Source organism: Pongo pygmaeus, chromosome 19 (genome assembly GCF_028885625.2).
Source record: "Pongo pygmaeus isolate AG05252 chromosome 19, NHGRI_mPonPyg2-v2.0_pri, whole genome shotgun sequence".
NCBI classification, from domain to species: Eukaryota; Metazoa; Chordata; class Mammalia; order Primates; family Hominidae; genus Pongo; species Pongo pygmaeus.
The window spans coordinates 87,597,257-87,617,451 of NC_072392.2; the positions used below are offsets into that span (position 1 = coordinate 87,597,257).

At 40.5% G+C, this 20,195-nt stretch overlaps 1 protein-coding gene across 1 annotated transcript in view; it reads left to right on the top strand.

The window, feature by feature from the left end:
- Positions 1 to 814: 814 nt before the first annotated feature.
- MAP2K6 (mitogen-activated protein kinase kinase 6) overlaps positions 815 to 20,195 on the top strand; it is a 139,288-nt gene continuing 119,907 nt past the window's right edge. The window contains exon 1 of the mRNA XM_054456819.2: positions 815 to 1,373. Coding sequence (XP_054312794.1) covers positions 1,358 to 1,373 — 16 coding nt within the window. The 5' untranslated portion in view covers positions 815 to 1,357. The remainder of the gene's footprint in view (positions 1,374 to 20,195) is intronic.

Here is a 20,195-nt window from a genome sequence, read left to right on the forward strand (position 1 = left end):
TAATTTTAATGAATAAATTCAAGATATTCGACTGTATTCATTTTCCACCCACTTTCCCTCTAGGCCAGGGACTCTCCTCCCACGTGAGAAAAAATCATCTAGATACCCTAATTTTGATAAAGTTAGCTTTGATGTATAAAAAGCAGAACTTCCTCTGTAACCCTGTGAGAAATGAGAAGCCTCCAATCTTCTTCCCCACACCTACCCCCTATTGAGTTTCGGGTTCCTTGGAAATAACTGACCTGGATCGTTTCTGACAAAATAAAACATTGCATTTTCTCCACAGAGCAAAGGTAACCTTACCTCCAGCCAGCCAAATCATCCACACAGTTTCATACTAGAAAAAAATGTTTTTAAAAATGGAGGTGTGGCCAGGCGCGGTGGCTCACGCCTGTAATCCCAGCACTTTGGGAGGCCGAGGTGGGCGGATCACAAGGTCAGGAGTTCGAGACCAGCCTGGCCAAATGTTGACACCCCGTCTCTACTAAAAATTAGCCGGGCTTGGTGGCGCATGCCTGTAATCCCAGCTACTTGGGAGGCTAAGGCAGGAGAATTGCTTGCACCCGGGAGGCGGAGGTTGCAGTGAGCAGAGATCGCGCCACTGCACTCCAGCCTGGGCGACAGAGCGAGACTCCGTCTCGAAAAAAAACCCAAAAAACAAACAAACCCCAAACAAACAAAAAACGGAGGTGTGAGGGTAAAACGTCTACAAGCAAGAACAGCACAACAGGTGCTGAGCTGCAAAATCAACACACTAAACTCCCAAACCTTCTAGACAAGCCAAAAGCTCTTTAGCTAACCTAATATTCTTTAGCTGTTGTTTCAGAGGATTTTCGAGAACCAAACTGCCGCCTCGTCTTGGCCTTGCCGCTTTTCACCCATCACTCTACTGAGTGTGTGTCTGACTTGTTTATCTGGACGCAATCTTTGTCGCACCGAGTTATCTCGCGCAGCGACCGGGGCGACCACGTTTCCTTAAATCAGAGCCCCGTGGACTCCGCCGGAGAACTACATTACCCAGCGGCCTTCGCGCCCTTCGCAGGAAGGACGTCTGCGCACTAAGATACTCAGTTCCAAGTTTGGAGCTTTTAGCTGCCAGCCCTGGCCCATCATGTAGCTGCAGCACAGCCTTCCCTAACGTTGCAACTGGGGGAAAAATCACTTTCCAGTCTGTTTTGCAAGGTGTGCATTTCCATCTTGATTCCCTGAAAGTCCATCTGCTGCATCGGTCAAGAGAAACTCCACTTGCATGAAGATTGCACGCCTGCAGCTTGCATCTTTGTTGCAAAACTAGCTACAGAAGAGAAGCAAGGCAAAGTCTTTTGTGCTCCCCTCCCCCATCAAAGGAAAGGGGAAAATGTCTCAGTCGAAAGGTAAGAGGCTGTTTGCATTAGTTGCAAAAATGCAAAGGGTTGTGCATGCATTTATGAATGCATGGATGCAATTTTCGCCTGGCGAGTGCATTTTTAAGTTTGAGGTTTTCCACAGCTCAGTTGCATTTCCTGTTTAGTATGTGTCTTTTTTTGCAGACACAGAGAGTTCCTGTAAGGCAGGGCTTGCAGTTCAGCTGTGCATTGACGTTATTTGCATTCTTCTGCTAGGATTACTGAGCTCTTTTTGCCTTTTGCACAGTCAGGAGAGACAGAGCAGGTTGGTAGCGTCTAAATGTGCAAGGCTTTATATAATTGTAAAATTCTTTACTATGCACACATATTATAAGTAATTTTGTATGCAACAGGAATAGAAACTTTTAAAAACTCTATAGGTGAAGATGAAAGGTAAAACTTGAGTTAAACTACTAGGAAATTAATGTAATCTTATATTCTTTGGGGGACTAGACCGTTGTGGTGCCAGTATTTAGCTAAATTTCCATTGATATCGCCTTGAACATTAGGTAACTTTTGATTTTTAAAGGAAGTAAAGGTGAAGGGTGAATAACAGCATATCACAAAAAAGCAGACAAGTCTTGCTGTTCTGAGATTTTGCACTTTACACCAATTGCTTATTGACTCGCAAAATTTAGAAGCAGCAGTGAAGACCTAATGTTTTATGTCTGCCCATTTGGGAGATGCTTTGCATCTTGGGGGAAAATATTGGGGGGTAAAACTGTACTTTTAAGCATTACAGCAGTGTGAAGGGACTGCACTGTTTCATTGACAAGCATAATGAAATATTTTAAGTGTGTAACTGCGTGTATTTAGTCAGCTGTAATAGATTGGAAGTTCACGTTATGGTTGTTTTCTTTATGTTCTTTTATTTTCTTTTCTTAATTTTTGTTTTTAAACACAGTTGTATTTTGCAGTCTTAATGTCACCCTGGGAAGGGGATTTATAAAATTCCTGATATGACATCAAAGAGCAGACTAGGTGCTGTCAGGTGCCCCTGAGACCCCAAGTCACTTGTTTGAGAACAATTGTTTCTTTACATAGAGAAAGCATATGCCATATGAGAAGTATGGAATGATGAAGAGAGGTGTTAGATACTATTGAATTAGGCTACCCGGGGCACTATTGGAGTAAGACATGGTGAAATTAAAGGGTCTAACAAGCTTTTTGCCACTTTTTTGGGAGGGTGTGTGGGGAGTTGTTGCACCACTTTTTGATTCTACCTGATGGGAGTCATGTATCTCAGCAGCCCAAGAAGGAAGTAGTAATCTCAAGCATTCAAAGTAGCACTCTGCTTTTCTTTGAGTATTAGGGGAGAGTGGATATCTGAAAAGTTAAGAGTGCTGAAGAACCTAGGAATTGACATTTCAGGTGGAGATGTTCCTTAAGTAGGGAAACCTAAAAATCTCCTTATTGAGTAGAGAAATAATAGTTCAGAAGAGGCAGTCCATGCTTTGATGTATTAAAGAGATGGCATTTAGTTACTTTGTATTTGGTAAACATTTGCTCATTCATTCAATTCAGTTTAATATATGTGTAATATATTGTGATATGCATGTATATACATATGTATGTGTGTATATATATGCATGTATATGTATGTATTGTGTGTGTATGTGTGCATATGATTTGGGGACACACAAAAATATTTAAAATGAAGTTTTTCCTTCGGGTTGGTGAAAACAAGAATGTAAGGAAATCATTATAATACAAGATAATAGGACAGGTATTGAAGAGAAATGGTGCTGTTGGAGTTTAAAAATGGAAGTGATTTATCTATTTGGGGGATAGTCAGGAAGGTTTATGAAGAAGGTGGTGTTTACTATGATCTTATCTTTGGACTTTAGGGTCTAAACTAAATCAGGCTCGTTTTTGCATGTTTTTGGGCTCACTATGAACATAGCTCCCTCTTAGTAGAGCCAGTTTTTGAGTTGAGAAGCCAAAGGAGATATTAGCATTGCACTCTTCCCTATGGATGTGTTTACAATGGATCAGGTACTGGTGGTCCTTCAAATCAATTCCCATTTACCCAGATGAGTTTTCTTAATTGGATTCTGCATGGAAAGTACATCTGGAATGAACATGGGGTTCTTGTCCAAAAGGAAAATTATTGGTAGAAAGAAGTGGGTGATCATTTTAGAAATGGCAAAAGAACCAGCCGCCTTGGCCTGGACTTTAAATGTGGAATTGGCCTTATTCAGCTACGCTATTCTCAAATGGCCAAAATACTTTTTGCAGTACCAAACTTATTTTTTAATATTCTAACCAAAGAAATGGGAGGAAAAGTGAAAGGTGGATACAATCTCATAGTATTGAAGAATTTAACAACATGTTCAATTCAAGGACCTTTACGAACTTTCTAGATCACTATAATTCGGTTTAACAGACCTCTAATTTAAGGCACAGCAGAGGCAAAGGAATTACAGACTCCCTGGAAGCTGGAAGGACTGGGTTACTGCTCTACAGCCTTACCAACAGTGAGATTCCGAGAAAGAATTTCTTAAAAAGAAATTTTGTTTTCCACAGTTGTAACTTTAGGTGGTATGCTTTTCAGCTTGTTTATATTAGCTGTCTGGGGTTGAGTTGACATTTTTCAAATATTAAAGCAGTAGAATGCCTTTTGAGGAAATCTGAAATGTAAGTTAACAGGAAGGGCACTCAGAAAGTGCAGGAATTCCTGCACACTACAGGAAGACAAGCTACAGGAAAAATGTGTCATCTACACTACCCGGGAGAGAAAAACTATTGTTATCAGCCATAATGATCTTCGGAGGGAGGGAGAGAAAGAGGGAGGTAGGGAGATCTGGCATACCCCAGTTCACCTGAAAATATGCAAAAAGTTTGACCCTGTTAAAATACACTTTTCTCATTTCTCCTCCTATTCACCTTTAAAAAATATCAGTTTATTTTAGTTTCAGAGAGCAATAAGTAAATCATGTAAGAAATGCCTATGAGGCACAATTCAGAAGCATATAGCAGAGTGGTAGGAAAGGTCTTACTCTACTGGGGTTCTTTGCTTCTGTAATTCATTCCACCCTGGGAAATGAAATGTGTAAATTTCTTGTTCTCTATAAATTCCTTTGTTAGGTTGTACCAGACGGACTTGTCATGCTTAGCCTGTAATCTGAGCCAGTATGTTTTATAACCCCGTACATCTCAGGACACAAAATCAGAATAGGTAGCTTGGGTTTCCTGAGCTTGCTTTGTATTAGTATTGCATTCAGTTCTTAGAGCATGCGGCATGTTAACTGTAGGGGGCTTCAGGGGTCGTTGGGTGGTAAATTTAATGTTGGAGAAAAGAGTTGAGATTCTCTTGTCTTTATTTTTCAGATTAGTGTTGCTTTAATGACTCCCCAGTATTTTAAAATCTGAAAGATCTACAAGGAATATTTTTAAAACTTAAAAGAAATTTCATAAATAACCCTTGTTCATTACAGAAACATTTCATAGAAAAGGAAAAATAAGAATGACTAGTTACTGCAGTCTACACTTTGGCATTTATTCTCTTGGACTTTTTTTGCTATCTGTGTGTATGAAGCATCCAAAATGTGTGTAAAACTAGTCTATTTCGTTACCTCTTGTTTCACTTACCAATATATGGCAAAATATTCCCAAGTTTATATATTTCTACATTCATAGTATCCTCTTCCATTGTATTTATTTAAATAGAATCTTAATGTTTATTAACTTTCACTATTATGAATATTTCCGTGATGATCATACCAGTTCATACATTATCATGTATAGTATGCCCTTAGATTAAATTCCAGGGAGCAAAACCACAGGCTTTGAATGTCCAGTTCTTCTTCACTCTCCATTCTCTTTTCTTCCTTCTGAAAATAGCTTTTTATTATTGCAAAAAAAAAAAGACATATGCTAATCAAAAAATTCAAACCAAAGATAAATTCACAATAAGAATATAAAACTCACTCAAAGTCGGCCGGGCGCGGTGGCTCAAGCCTGTAATCCCAGCACTTTGGGAGGCCGAGGCGGGCGGATCACGAGGTCAGGAGATCGAGACCACGGGGAAACCCCGTCTCTACTAAAAATACAAAAAATTAGCCTGGTGCGGTGGCGGGCACCTGTAGTGCCAGCTACTCAGGAGGCTGAGGCAGGAGAATGGCGTGAACCCGGGAGGCGGAGCTTGCAGTGAGCCGAGATTGAGCCACTGCACTCCAGCCTGGGCGACAGAGCGAGACTCCGTCTCAAAAAAAAAAAAAAAAAAAAAAAAAAAAAAAAAAAAAAAAACTCACTCAAAGTCATACCACCCAGAGCTAATTACTGTTAGTTTTTTGGGTACTATCTCCATATTTGTATGTACATGTTATTTTACACACTATATTTTGTATTTTGTAACTTGCTTTTTTTATACTCTACCATATATTTTGGATATCTTTCTGTAGTAGTACACATAAGGTTACCTATTTTTTAACAACCGTGTATTTTAATTTGTAAGAATGTAGCCGTTTACTTAATGTCACATTGAGTTTTCAAATAGTCTCCATTTTTTTGCACAGCTATACACAGTACTGTAAGGAATACCTGGAACATACATCTTTATACATTTGCCCAATTATTTCTTTAGGATGATTCCTAGAGGTGGAAGTCCTGGGTCAAAGGGCATGTATGGATATATTGCTAAATTGCCCTCCATAGAGGTAACACTAATTCTCATTTCTACCAATAATATTTAGATGTGCCCATTCTCTCCTTTCAAGCATAATGATAAATATTGCCAAGTAAATTGCTCTTCAGGAAGATGGTACCTTTCTTCATCCTGGGTATAACAATTTGAAAAAAATCTTTGGCAGTTTGATAAAAGCTATTAATATTCTACTCTAATATTATTAGTGATAAGGCAGTTGCATTTTTCACTTTTTTTGACATTTGTGTTTCATGTGCCCAAATTTCTTTTTTTCTTACGAAATATATCCTTAAAATTTTAATTTGGGTGGCCAGGCGTGGTGGTTCACGCCTGTAACCCCACTTTGGGAGGCTGAGGCAAGTGGATCACCTGAGGTTAGGAGTTCAAGACCAGCCTGGCCAACATGGTGAAACCCTGTCTCCACTAAAAATACAAAAATTAGCTAGGCATGGGGGTGCACGCCTGTGATCCCAGCTTCTTGGGAGGCTGAGGCAGGAGAATTGCTTGAACCTGGGAGGTGGAGGTTGCAGTGAGCAGAGATCGTGCCACTGCACTCCAGCCTGGGTGACAGAGCCAGACTTCATCTCAAAAAAAAAAAAAAAAATTAATTAATTTGGGGATCAAATTATTTTCAAAGTTAGCCAGAACATAACAATATTGTAGAGGTTAGGTAATCGTAGATTGATAGTTGGGTTCTGTGTATCTAAACAATTTAATTCCTTGATGAGTTCTAATTTTAATTTTAACCTAATGTCTTAAGCTGCTATCACATATTTTATAAACTCATTTTGTTTATATAGTCTATAGCTATCCAGACCTATATGAAAATAATAAGAAAAATGTAGTGATCTGATTAAATTCCAGTCTGAGAAATAGCTTATTTTTGGGCATTCCTGCATTTTCAGTTATCTTTTCAGGCAAAATTAGTTTTTCTTTAGTTTTATAAATAATTCTTACGTAGCACCTGGTTGTGTTATATGCATTGTTGCAGAGAAATTTAATCTAATTTTTTTAGCTTCATGTGCAATGCCTAATCACAAAAGGTGGTTGACTTAAATTTCCTAGATTTGTTAAAATAATTCAGTCTAGAATCTTTAAGATTCTTGTTAAGAATCAATTTTAATGACCTCGCAAGTAATATAAGTCAATCAGACTTAACATACCCTCAACATAGCCTTAATAAATGTGCCTGTTTATGCATCCTGATATTAAGTGTTAGAATTTAGAGCTATGAAAGTTTTATAGTCCAATCACCGCATTTTACAAATAAGCTAACTGAGGCCTTGGAAGTGAGTGACTTTCCTGAAGACAGTAGAGGTGGAGTCACAGGTAGAAGTTAGATCTACAGATTCTCTGTCTGTAAGTTCTTTTCACTAAACCACACACGAACACTAGTAATCCACATTTATAAAATATTGTTTTTCTTCAGAATCTTTAGTATATTTCACATTTTTAGCTTTGCTTGTTTTTGTGGGGAGCAGGCTGGCAAGGGGGAGCCGATGGTATAATCAGCAGGGGTTATTTTTCTGTGTCCAAGAAATGGTGACATGTGAATCATGGTGGTGGGGTTTCTTACCAGTTCTCTGCCAAAGGATATTTTGCAAATGCTCTCATTTTGATTCCCAGCGCCTACATAGTACAGCTGCAAGTTTTAACCACTGTAATGGTTGTTTGCCTTTTATGGACTGTCTTGTTTGAAAGCCCTTGCTGGGTAACTAAACTTTTTCTTATATATCTTTACATCTCTGACTCTTATAGCATTGTCCTTATAAATAATAAGTGCTCAAAAAATGTCTGACAATGAAAGTATTTTTCATCAGTAGGGGTAAGCTCTCATTTGCTCCTAAGTTTTATGGAAGATTTGGGATAATTAAATTACAATGCAATTTTCTTATTGTGCTTCTTCTTTGTTTGCACTGATATTCCCATTATGTATTTGCTTAATTATTTGGAAGTTGCAAGAACAGCATGAAAAGCAACATATAATGGCTGGCGAAGTGTCATTTCTCCTACCTGAGACTTCTGAACAGATTTAAAGGTTGCACGATTCTCTGCTAACTTTCTTTTTAAAAAATATGAGAAGATGAATTGTCCAAAGAATCCCATCCGATAGAATTGAAGTGATTTGTCCATCCTGTGCTGGTTTTAGGATGTGGTTTTTAAGTCTATGAGGCCTCTAGGATTGTCAGAGACAAAGTTGTTTTTTTGAGACAGAGTCTTGCTCTGTCGCCCAGGCTGGAGTGCAGTGGTGCGATCTCAGCTCACTGCAACCTCCGCCTCCTGGGTTCACGCCACTCTCCTGCCTCAGCCTCCCGAGTAGCTGGGATTACAGGTGCCTACCATCACCACGCCTGGCTAATTTTTTTTGTATTTTTAGTAGAGACGGGGTTTCACCGTGTTAGCCAGGATGGTCTCGATCTCCTGACCTCGTGATCCACCCGCCTCGGCCTCCCAAAGTGCTGGGATTCAGGTGTGAGCCACTACGCCCGGCCCATATGTTAAAACATAAAAGTGTTTTTAACAGCTGGCTGCCCTCTAACAAAACAGGGAACTCCGCAAGGATTACCTCCCAGTGAAATGATTCTTCACTTCCTCCTTCACCACCTCCGCTGCCTCTGCCCAGCCCCTTCCTCCCAGGCTTGTTCCCCGCTCTGTCTCCTTCGATGGTCTTCCTGAGTTGGCCCATGCGGTTCGGTATGTAGTCCATAATCTCCCTCTTTCTGAGTTGAGGAGGATATTCAGGTTATGATCCCCATACAATGAAGTCTATCAGAAATCATTGTAATTTTTTTTTTTTTTTTTTTTTTTTTTTTTTTTTTGAGATGGAGTCTTGCTCTGTCGCCCAGACTGGAGTGCAGTGGTGCAACCTCAGCTCACTGCAACCTCTGACTCCCAGTTTCAAGCAATTCTCCTGCCTCAGCCTCCCGAGTAGCTGGGATTACAGGCGCCCACCACCACACCAGGCTACTTTTTGTATTTTTAGTAGAGACAGAGATTCATCATGTTGGCCAGGCTGGTCTCAAACTCCTGACGTCCGGTGATCCACCTGCCTCGGCCTCCTGAAGCACTGGGATTACAGGCATGAGCCACCACGCCTGGCCAAATCATCGTAGTTTAGTCAACTCCACTCTGAGTTGAAGCATTAAATAAGCATTTGCAGCATCCCTGTCATCTGTTTTACTTTCTGGTCTGTACATCCCTCCTTAAGTCAGATTCTTGAGATCAATCTTCTTCGGACAGACCATTAGCCCCAGATGGAGCTGCTGATCACGACCCCTCCCTGTACCACTCCCAAGGCTGTTGTCATCATCATTTACCCTAAGCCAGTTACTTTTCATATAGTATGCTTTAGGATGTCCCATAAACACTATGGAGAAGGGTGATGTTATTATCCTTAATTTATGAGTGAGGAAATCAATTGTTTTTAACCAATTTGCCCATGGCTGGATAGCCAGTCAGTGGCAGAGGCAGGTTGGATGTCTGACTGGAGGGCCCGTGCAGCAAACTGCAGCTCCTGGGCCAAATCTAGCTTCAGCTGTTTTTTTTGTTTGTTTGTTTGTTTGTTTTTTTGAGATGGAGTTTCGCTCTTGTTGCCCAACTGGGAGTGCAATGGCGCGATCTTGGCTCACTGCAATCGCCACGTCCTGGGTTCAAGCGATCCTCCTGCCTCAGCCTCCCGAGTAGCTGGGATTACAGGTGTGCACCACCACGCTCTGCTAATTTCTTGTATTTTTAGTAGAGACAGGGTTTCACCGTGTTGGCCGGGATGATCTCGATCTCTTGACCTTGTGATCCGCCTGCCTCGGCCTCCCAAAGTGCTGGGATTACAGGCGTGAGCCACCGCGCCTGGCCAAGCCTCAGCTGTTTTTAAGTACAGCCCATGAGTGAAGATGGTTTTCCCATTTTTAAATGATTGAAAAAAAGTTAAAATCAATGTTTCATGACACATGAAAATGATACAAAATTCAAATTCAGCACCCACAAACAAAGTTTATAGGAACACAGCTATGGTCATTCATTTATATGTTTTCCATGGCTGCTCTTTGCTCTACAGCTGTCGAGTTGAGTAGTTGCACCAGAGCCCCTATGTCCCACAAAGCCAAAAATATTTACTATCTGGTCCCTTGCAGAAAATGTTTGTTGACCCTTTCCTTTATGACTTTATTCCATCGAATACTGGGGTCTCTTCATGACAGAGCTCCCAGAAACATTCCTCTCTGGCTTTAATTGGAAGTTGTTAACCTGGATAACTACTGGTCTGCTGCTCAGCCGGAGACCTCTTGGGCCCAGCCCACAGGAAATGTCTGAGTGGTGTCTCTCCTAGTTATAAGAATTGTAGGTCATTGTTCATTTCCTCTGAACTAAGTTACCCGTCTCCTTTTGCCCGTCCTGGGGTCTTTTCCCCTTAGTTGTGTTCTTCCTGTTTGCTTTATATTTCTTTTCTTTTTTTACGTGGCCAGTGTGGCAGCATACCTAAGTGTGGGGATTCTGCAGCCCCTTTTTGGCTTAGTGACTTTTTTTCTTCCTGGTTGTTTCTATGTAAATGTAACAATTTCCTTGAAATGATGAATGAACCCACATCTCCAATGTTTTCCTCTTGTACTGGACAGAGTGGAGGAAACTGGAATTGCCTGTTTTTGTGGCAGAGGAGGTAGATGGGGATGGAAATGAATTTCCTTTTAAAGCAATGAATTCTTTTTTTTTTTTTTTTTTGAGACGGCGTATAGCTCTGTCACCCAGGCTGGAGTACAGTGGTGCTATCTCAGCTTACTGCAACCTCCGCCTCCTGGGTTCAAGTGATTCTCCTGCCTCAGCCTCCCAAGTAGCTGGGATTACAGGCGCCCACCACCACGCCCAGCTACTTTTTGTATTTTCAGTAGAGACGGGGCTTCACTGTGTTGGCCAGGCTGGTGTCGAACTCCTGACCTCATGATTCGCCCGCCTCAGCCTCCCAAAGTGCTGGGATTATAAGCATGAGCCACCGCACCCGGCCTAAACCAATGAATTCCTTCTCGGCTTTCTCTCCAGCCAAAGTAGAACAGCTATACCTATGCCTCAGTTGTTTCTCATGATCCCATGCCGAAGCTGTGGAAATAGATGGTCTGGTTGTTGAGTGACAAGTTATTTGTTCCCTTCCTTTATTCTCCCTCCTCCAATTTCAAATGGGATGAGAGGAGATAGCCGTAAGTGTAGGGCTAGAATCTGAAGAATCAGTGGGAACAGAATAGTTAAGAGTATGGAAATTATTTTGAAGTAAATGTAGAGATAACCTTTTTGTGATATTTGTAAACCTTGCGAGGCAGTCTTCACAGTTTATTTACCCCTTCCTGTACCCTAAACACCTTTGCCATTTGAAAAAAAAAAATCACAAACTCTGGAAATACCTAAAAAGAGAACTTGGATAAGGAGTTTGTTTAGATCAATTCAACAAAGTTTTTTTGTTTGTTGGTTTGCTTTTTTCATTCAGGGTCTTCTATGTGGCCCAGTCTGGCCTCAACTCTTGGGCTCAAACGTCCTCCTGTGTAGCCGGGATTACAGGCAGTGCCACTGTTCCTGGCTCAACGAATACATTTTTGATCTATTGTTATGTTTAAGACATCATGCTGGGTGTAAATAGACAGAAATGCATTTGACTTTACTCTTCCACTGATTAGCCATGTGGCCTTGGAAAATCTGCTTAACCTCTAGCTTCGGTTTCCTCACCTTCTAAATAAAAAGACTGACACTCATTCACGAGGTCTTTATGAAGATTAAGCAACATCATATATGTAATATGCTTTGGCCAGTGCTTGGCATTCATTTATTCAACAAATATTTATTGAGTGCACTTTATGTTTGAGGTACTTTGCTATAGTACTCTCTCTATAAACATACATTTGCTTCACTCTTCCTTTCCTTCCAGCCCTTAAGGAGCTTATTGTCTAGGAGGAGGTAAGAAAAGCATAAAAATGTGTAGAATCTAAACTGGAATCCTAGATTAGCTTAAAAGAGGTACTATTGAGTAGGAAAGTCCTATGAATAAGAGAGAGATCAGCAAAGTGTTGACAGGTGTGGCGGTATCAATGTGATTTTTAGAATCAATGAGGAAATTAGATCCAACATAGGTACGGGAAGGACTCTTGACTTCTAGTATCCAGTGGCACAATAGAACAATCAAATAGAGCAATTCTTTAGAAAGATTTAAAAAAAAAAAAAAGAGAAGAAAATGCCCCAGCAAAATATCTGAAGCTTAAGAGACCTTACTTGTGTTTTCTAAGAACTTCCTTTTTCTTACCAAGATTAATACTGTAGCTATTGCTTGTGATTGCAATAGGTGAATAAATGGAATATATCATATCTCATACTTTTAGGTGTTTTTTGGATTGTGGAAACTCCAGGAAATCTAGAGGTTAATAGTTAAACAAGTATATCATATCAACCAGGTTTATAGACACACTGTAATTATATAAGCAAGCTGTTGGTTCAATAATCAACGTCTAGCTGGGTCAGGGAATATTTTCCAGAGCTTGGCCACAGCTGTAATTTTCATTTTTTATAACCTGCTAACATGCCAACCTGCCTTTCCATTTCTTTTTGTTTTTCTCGAATCATCTGAAATCAGTGTAAGAGAAGAAAACCTGTTCAATGTACTTTTGAATTCTCATTTTATTTATCTTAAGTAAAATATTGTTCTGGAAAGTTCTTCATATTACCAAATTGACTTTCTCAAGCATGATATTGGATATTAGCAAGGGAGTTCATAATTTATTTTCTATTTTTAATTTCAGAAAAGTACAGTTCTAAGAGATAAAAAGATAAACATATAAAAATAAAAAGGAAGATAAAAATACAGGATAAAAGATAAAATATTTAATACAATTAATAGATTAAATACATTTTTCCTTTTATTATTTTGGTTTCGAAAACAAAGTGACATATAGCTCTGGGGCTCACATTGGGCTGTTTCTCTGTGAACCTAGCACTTAATCACCTTCTTTCCCTCAATAACTCCATTCAAACAGAGTCAGTACAGTGTGAAGGAGGTGAACTGAGTCACCCCTACTCAGATTCATGTAAGCCACAGGGCAGTTTTGGCCTCACTTCACTGTGTGCTTAAAGATAACCACACAGGTAGTGGTTATCTTTATGACCCAGCCAGGTAGGAGACCTGTCAGCCATATTATCTCATTCACGTGACCTGCAAAGTCTTCTTGCTTGGGACTTTGTTCCTGAATGAACCTCTATTTTTGTAAGGAAAGTAGAGGAAAACAATGCAGATTTAATTCTGAAATTGGTTTAAGAATGGGATTGAGAAATTTTGATATATTCAGTCTGGAGTAATTGTTTTCCATCCCGAGTTTCATTCTGTCTTCTTGCTATAACCGTATCTAAGGACAGGATAGCTAGTCAGTGTTGAGCAAGACATGGGAGGTAGAGGACTAGCTGTTTCTGGATTGCATTTAACAAGCATTGTAGAACAACCAAATAAATTATCTGTACCTCACTCTGTGCTAGATTGATACAAAAATGAATAGAATCCTCTTACTACCCTCAAGAAGCTCATATTCTAGTGGGATGTCTATGTTTGCTAGAGCTACTGTAACAAAGTACCACAAATTGGGTGGCTTAAACCACGGAAATTAATTGTCTCGCAGTTCTGGAGGCCAGAGATCCAAGATCAAGTTGGCGGCAGGGTTGGTTCCTTCTGAAGGGCCATAAGGAAAAATCTGTTTTGTGCTTCTTCCCTGGCTTCTGGTGTTTGCTGGCAATCTCTGCATTTCTTCCCCTGTATACTCATAGCCCAGACTTTGCCTTCATGTTCACATGGCATTCTGCCTGTCTGTGTCTGTATCCAAATTTCCCCTTTTTATAAGGAAGCCAGTCATATTAAAGTTAGGGCCCACCCTACTCCAGTATGACATCATCTGTCATCAAGTAAGATCCCATTCAGAAATGCTGAGGGTTAGCTGAGGGTTAGGACTTCAGTATATTAATTTTAGGAGGACACAGTTCAACCCATAACATGGCAGGCAAACATGGTCAGCAAACTAATGATACTCTGTGTGAAATGCATGTTAGTTCTGGTATAAGATACGAGTAGGATACCAAAGAAGGTGGGTGCATAACTCAGCCTGGGAAGATCAGGAGTCTGTTGGTAGAGGAAGGACCTTAAGTTGGTATAGCAGAACTTGCAGTGTGGTTCTCAGGAGAATAAGGAAGTAAAACAAGAGACTTCCCATCTGGTCCTTGAACGGACAGACTACCTGCCCTTCTGTTTTTTTTTTTTTTAATTGTTAATGACAGACTGGGTGGTTCTAAACTGGGGTGTGTTAAATTAGAGAACACACACACACACACACCCACCCACACCCCCCCCCCCCACATGTTGTTGTTGTATTGATTCCCAAAACTGAATTTGTGTTTAGTGGTAATGAGACCTACACAACACTCCCTGTGGTTGTCACAGGCAGCTTTGATGTGTAGATACAGGGACAGGACTTGGTGGTTGGGAGAAAGGATCATCATTCCCATTGTAACAAATGGTCCTAGTCCTATTGGGACAAAGTTTCAGAGGGAGAGAGTGGGCTGGGCTGGTGGCTCATGCCTGTAAACCCCAGTCAGGCTGGAGGCTGAGACAGAAGGATCACTTGAAGCTAGGAGTTTTGAGACCAGCCTGGGCAACATAGTGAGACTCTGTCTCTACAAAAAGTGAAAAAAAAAAAAAAAATTAGCTGGGCATGGTGGTGCGTGCCTATAGCCCTAGATGCTTGGGAGGCTAAGGTGGGAGGATCACTTGAGCCCAAGGGGTTCAAGTTTGCAATGATCATTCCACTGCACTCCAGCCTGGGCAACAGGGTAAGACCTTGCCTCTAAAAGGAGAGTGAGAGAGAGAGACAGAGAGTAAGAACCAAGCCATGGCAAAACTTATTTTTAGATAAGGCCTGTAAGTCTTAAAAAAAAAAAGTATTCACGTGTTACCAAGCTCTTGCAATGTTGATTATTAACAAAGGTCTTTTCAACCATGCCTGTAATCCCAGCACTTTGGGAGGCTGAGGTGGGTGAGTCACTTGAGGTCAGGAGTTCGAGACCAGCCTGGCCACCATGGTGGAACCCCGTCTCTACTAAAAACATATTAAAAAAGAAAATTAGCCAGGCGTGGTGGCACATGCCTGTAATCTCAGCTACTCGGGAGGCTGAGGCATGAGAATCGCTTGAACCTGGGAGGTGGAGGTTGCAGTGAGCGAAGATTGTGCCACTGCACTCCAGCCTGGGTGACAGAGTGAGACTCTGTCAAAAAGAAAAAAAAAAAGAAAGAATAAAATAGAGAAGCCAATTGGAAACCAGGAATCAGAGAGTGAAAAGATTCAAGAAACTATGCTGCAGAATCCAGGCAATCATGTGAGTTTTTATTCCATATTAGTTCTGCCTGTAAGAAATGATTATACATCTCTGATTCTTTCAGCTTCAGCAGCAATCTTTGTTCATCCAGCTATTATGTGAAGATGCACTCATAAGAAGCCTGAGTAGGTAGGGTGTAGAAGGACACACTGAAAAACAGCAACAGAAACTAGTTTGGGGCTTGTTTCAAACAAGCCCAGACTTATCTTCCATGCTGAGTACCTGTACACAGCTCTCTAAGTGGGACCAATGGAGTCAGAGGAAAACAGGAAGCAGTGAATCAGCTGGACTGTCAAGCCACTTCGTTTAAGACAGAAACCAGCTACTGGTTTTCTCTGTCAGGTTAGAGGGAGCACACAGTCTTATGTGAATAAGCAACCCTGAGCTCTGGACTTCTACATTCAAGGCAAAGCTGGGTAGAAGAAACGCAAGTGCTAGAGGAAGGGTTATACTGCTATTCTATTCTAACAATGTATCAGGGGGATGTAGAGCGACTCACTCAGTCTTTGGGAAAGCATTTGGCCCGTATCAAGAACCTGGACAATTTTTATACCCTTTGATCCAGCATTTTTATTTATGAGAATCTTGTCTATAAAAGTGATTATTGAGTGCTTACTGTGTGCGAGGCTTTGTGATAAGCACTTTGCTAATTAGGTCTAATCCTTCTCAAAACCTGGGCAGTAGGCAATATTTATCTTCTTTTTACAAAGGAGGAAGTTGCAACTTTGGTGCATAACTTGTCTCAGATTATACTGTTAATGGGTGCAGAGCTGGGATTTGAATCTAGTTTATTTAAACACTAAAGTTCCTGCTTCTTTCTATACCACTGCTGTGTCCAAACAGTGAAAAATAGAAACAACCTTATTGTATAATATACAATTATACTATATTGTATATTATACATATAATTGTATCTTATAATTATATATAATAATTATAATAGTAAGGGGATAGCTTAAGTTATCAAATACTCACTTGATGTAACAGGTTGTGAGGAGAGGGCAGTACCATTAATGGAAAGATGCCTGTGACCCAGGAGGAATGGATATAAATATATCTGGACTGAGATTACAAATAAGTGCATGTGTTTGCGTATTTATGTGTATTTTGTTTTACCTTAAGTAAGAGTCTGCATTTAGGAGCATTTCATGGAGTCCAGTTGCAGGAGGTATAGCTAGGCCTGGTAGGAGCTAAGTAAGGCATTCTCTGACTCCCTCCCTCTTTCTTTATCCAGTCTATCCCCTCCCTTTGCAGGGTCCCTCATTCGGCTTTTCTCTGAGGGTCTTCTCTGCTTTCTGCCTTTCTTGTGGACCAGGCTTTTTGCTCACTCATCAATCAACATGCACATAGTTTAAAAGACTCACCTTCTGTGACTTTCTTGCATCTATATGATGTGTAGTTGTTTCAGTACCCACCATATTTTGGCTACTTACACTTTCTGGTCTGAGATTACATTCTCTGTCTTTCAGAAAAAAAGAGAAAAATGGGATAATGTGATGAGGAGTGGCTGCCGGATTGGCTGGATCTGAGTCAGGTGTTCACCCCTGTGCATATGAGGCATTACCCCATGGCTCACTACCCACTTGGAGGTGCTGTAGATCCAGCTTATCTGGGTAGGGGTCACAGAAGGAACAGTCAAATGGCTGATGTCATATGCAGACTGAAAGGAAATGCATTAAGCAAATGAAAGGAATGAATATGACTGGTTAGACTGATATTTAAATGTAGCTTTGTAGTGTTGTGACCTGTGGCATTTTACATCATTCTTTTAATACAAACTCCGCATAAGTTACATACTATTGATCATTAAGAACTTGGTTTTTACTCCAGAAATATCATTTAACCCAGCATTCCCATTACTGGGTATATACCCAAAGGAATATAAATCACTCTATTATGAAGATACATGCACAAGTATGTTTATTGCAGCACTATTCACAATAGCAAAGACTTGGAACCAACCCAAATGCCCATCAATGATAGACTGGATAAAGAAAATGTGGCACATATACACCATGGAATAACTATGCAGCCATAAAAAGGAATGAGATCATGTCCTTTGCAGGGACATGAATGAAGCTGGAAACCATCACCTTCAGCAAACTAACACAGAAACAGAAAACCAAACACCACATGTTCTCACTTATAAGTGGGAGCTGAACAATGAGAATGCTTGGACACAGGGAGAGGAAAAACACACATCGGGGCCTATCAGGAGGGGTTGGGGAGGGAGAGCATCAGGACAAATAGCTAATGCATGTGGGGCTTAATACCTAGGTGATGGGTGCAAACCACCGTTGCACACGTTTACCTATGTAACAAACCTGCACATTCTGCACATGTATCCTGGAACCTAAAATTAAAAAAAAAAAAAGATCTTGGTTATTACAGATGCATCTCCTTGGATTTGCTTATATTCTTTGTGAGGGGAAGAGACTCAGACCATATACACTATGATTTGTTCTGTTGCTGATTACCTTTATAACAAGACCACTGGAACAGTAAAAAGGGCTACAATACCCTCTGGTGAACAAACTGAGGCAATGCTCTTGAACCAAGAGAACCAGAAAAGGCACACTGATGGTCTCTAATGGTTAAGTGACAAGTACAAGCTTAATTGTCCAATGATGTGACAGTTACCCAATTATATGTGGTACAAAGAGTCAGGGCAAGAGATATCAGGCAAAATCTAAAGACAAGACTTCAGAATCATGGAATATTACACATAGCAGGGACTTTGTAAATCAGCTAGGCCAACCACCTCATTTTATAGATGCAGCAATTATGACTGAGAGAGATTAAGTAACTGGAAAGGCCAAGGTAGCGGTAAGCCAAGTATGGAACACAGATCTTGTAAAACTCATGCCTGGGCTCTTGTTAGGATCTCTTGAAGCTAAGTCAGACTTTGACTCTCTGGGGAGCCCTTATAATCTTCCTATAAAGACAGAAACTAACTGCTGAGGCTTAAAGATATAAAACAAACAAGAACACCAGGCATGGTGGAAATCAGGACCTCTGTTTATTCAGTCGGTCATCTGCTGATTGAGTGGGTCTGTCCAATTGTGCATGTAGCCATTCCTCCACTTATTAATTCCTTGGACATGTATTAGCTGCTTCACCGTGTGGTTCACTGCTAGGCATGGAGAGTGTAAAGAGAGATGATTCCTACTTTCTAGAAACTCACATTCTAATGGGGGACAGATGTCTCTGCCAATATTTGTGATGTAATGATACCTCAAAGGGAAAGGGATTATTAACTGCTTGGATCTTGAAAGGTGAATGGGAGAATCAAGGATTGGGAGTGGACGGTCAAAGCAGACACAGCTTTGGTCTGTGGGGCAGGGTGAAATGACACGAGTTTCTAGAAAATTCTAAAGTTCTTTATGGTTGGGATGTAGGGGTCACCTAGCAGACCCGTGAGAGATGAGATAGGAGAAATAGACAGGAGCCAGGGTGCAGAAGGCCTTGCAGTTGAGGAGGCATTCATTGCTTGACTTCAATATACTATGAAGTGCTGCCGAGAGAGGGTTTCTTCCAGCAGCTAGATTAGCATCATTTTGTATTTTAGACTCAACTATGCATCTATGTCCCTTAGCAACAGGTTTTTGTTAATATTCTGAGCTCAGAATGGAATGGATAGCCAAATTGGCTTTGAAGAACTTTCCTCTGGCAAATCTACCCCTAAAAGATACCAACCTTTACAGAGAAGAGAGTTTGCACGGGTTGATTAGTACTGAATGTAGTTTTCTTTAACTACCATTTGACGACTCAACTCATAATGACATTTTGTTGGCATTTCTCCAGCTTGCACTCGCCTCTGTTCAACAGGGCATGCCTTGAGGTCTGATTATACGGTTTTCATTCATACGACATGTCTCCCCCTCTGCTTTTTGTTTTTTAGCTAAATAACTTAACATTCCTGCTGGCCAAGAACGAGGGAGCTTGCTGGCTGTCCCCGTTGGCCTCTTCCATGAGGTCATGCGAGTGCTGCTCACTCACATTTGAGTGCCTGCCACTCTGGAGGTTTTACACAACAGAAAACTCAGCCTCTGTGTTCTAGAGCTGGAGCTTCTGGGCCTCTGGAAGTCAGTCTTAATCTCTGAAACAGGAGAGTGCTCCAGGGTTCCAGCGTCTTACAAAAGTGCAGGAAAATGCACCAAGGTTATGATAAAATGCAAAGCCACACCTAACATGGGCTCTTCCAAATTTCATAAGCAGTTCACATTATTTTTTATTTTTCCACTTTCTTTTTTTTAATCTTGAAATTTCCAAAGTCTGTATCCACAGCCTTGCATAGTTCCTAGCAACAAACTTAGCAACAAATCAGAGAAAAAAATTAGTTATCTATATTTTTAACAAGATCTGTGATCTCCTCCACATCCTCTAACCGCCTTGAGCCTCAGTTTTTTTGTCTATAACTGGATGGTCACTACATACTATTATTTAAAGAATTACCTAATTTGATTAGGAAACTCCATTAAGGCCAAAAAATGTGAATACAGAGATAGAGTGCAAAAGCAAAAGTGTAAAATTAAGACGGGTGAATGCTAGCGGATGAAATATCTCAAACATTTTACCTTTCCTGCACTCCAGTTGGGCTCAAGGATATCATCCATGCTTTTGTTTTTGGTTGGAGCTTGAAAAAATGAATGACTTAAACCTATTCTAATAGTAACATGAATTTATATATAGAACCGACCCATGTTTGTTTTCCAAAATGCATTTTTCCATTTTCACTCTGCTAGGAATAAAAGATAAACAATGGAGATAGAGGAAGAATGGCCTTT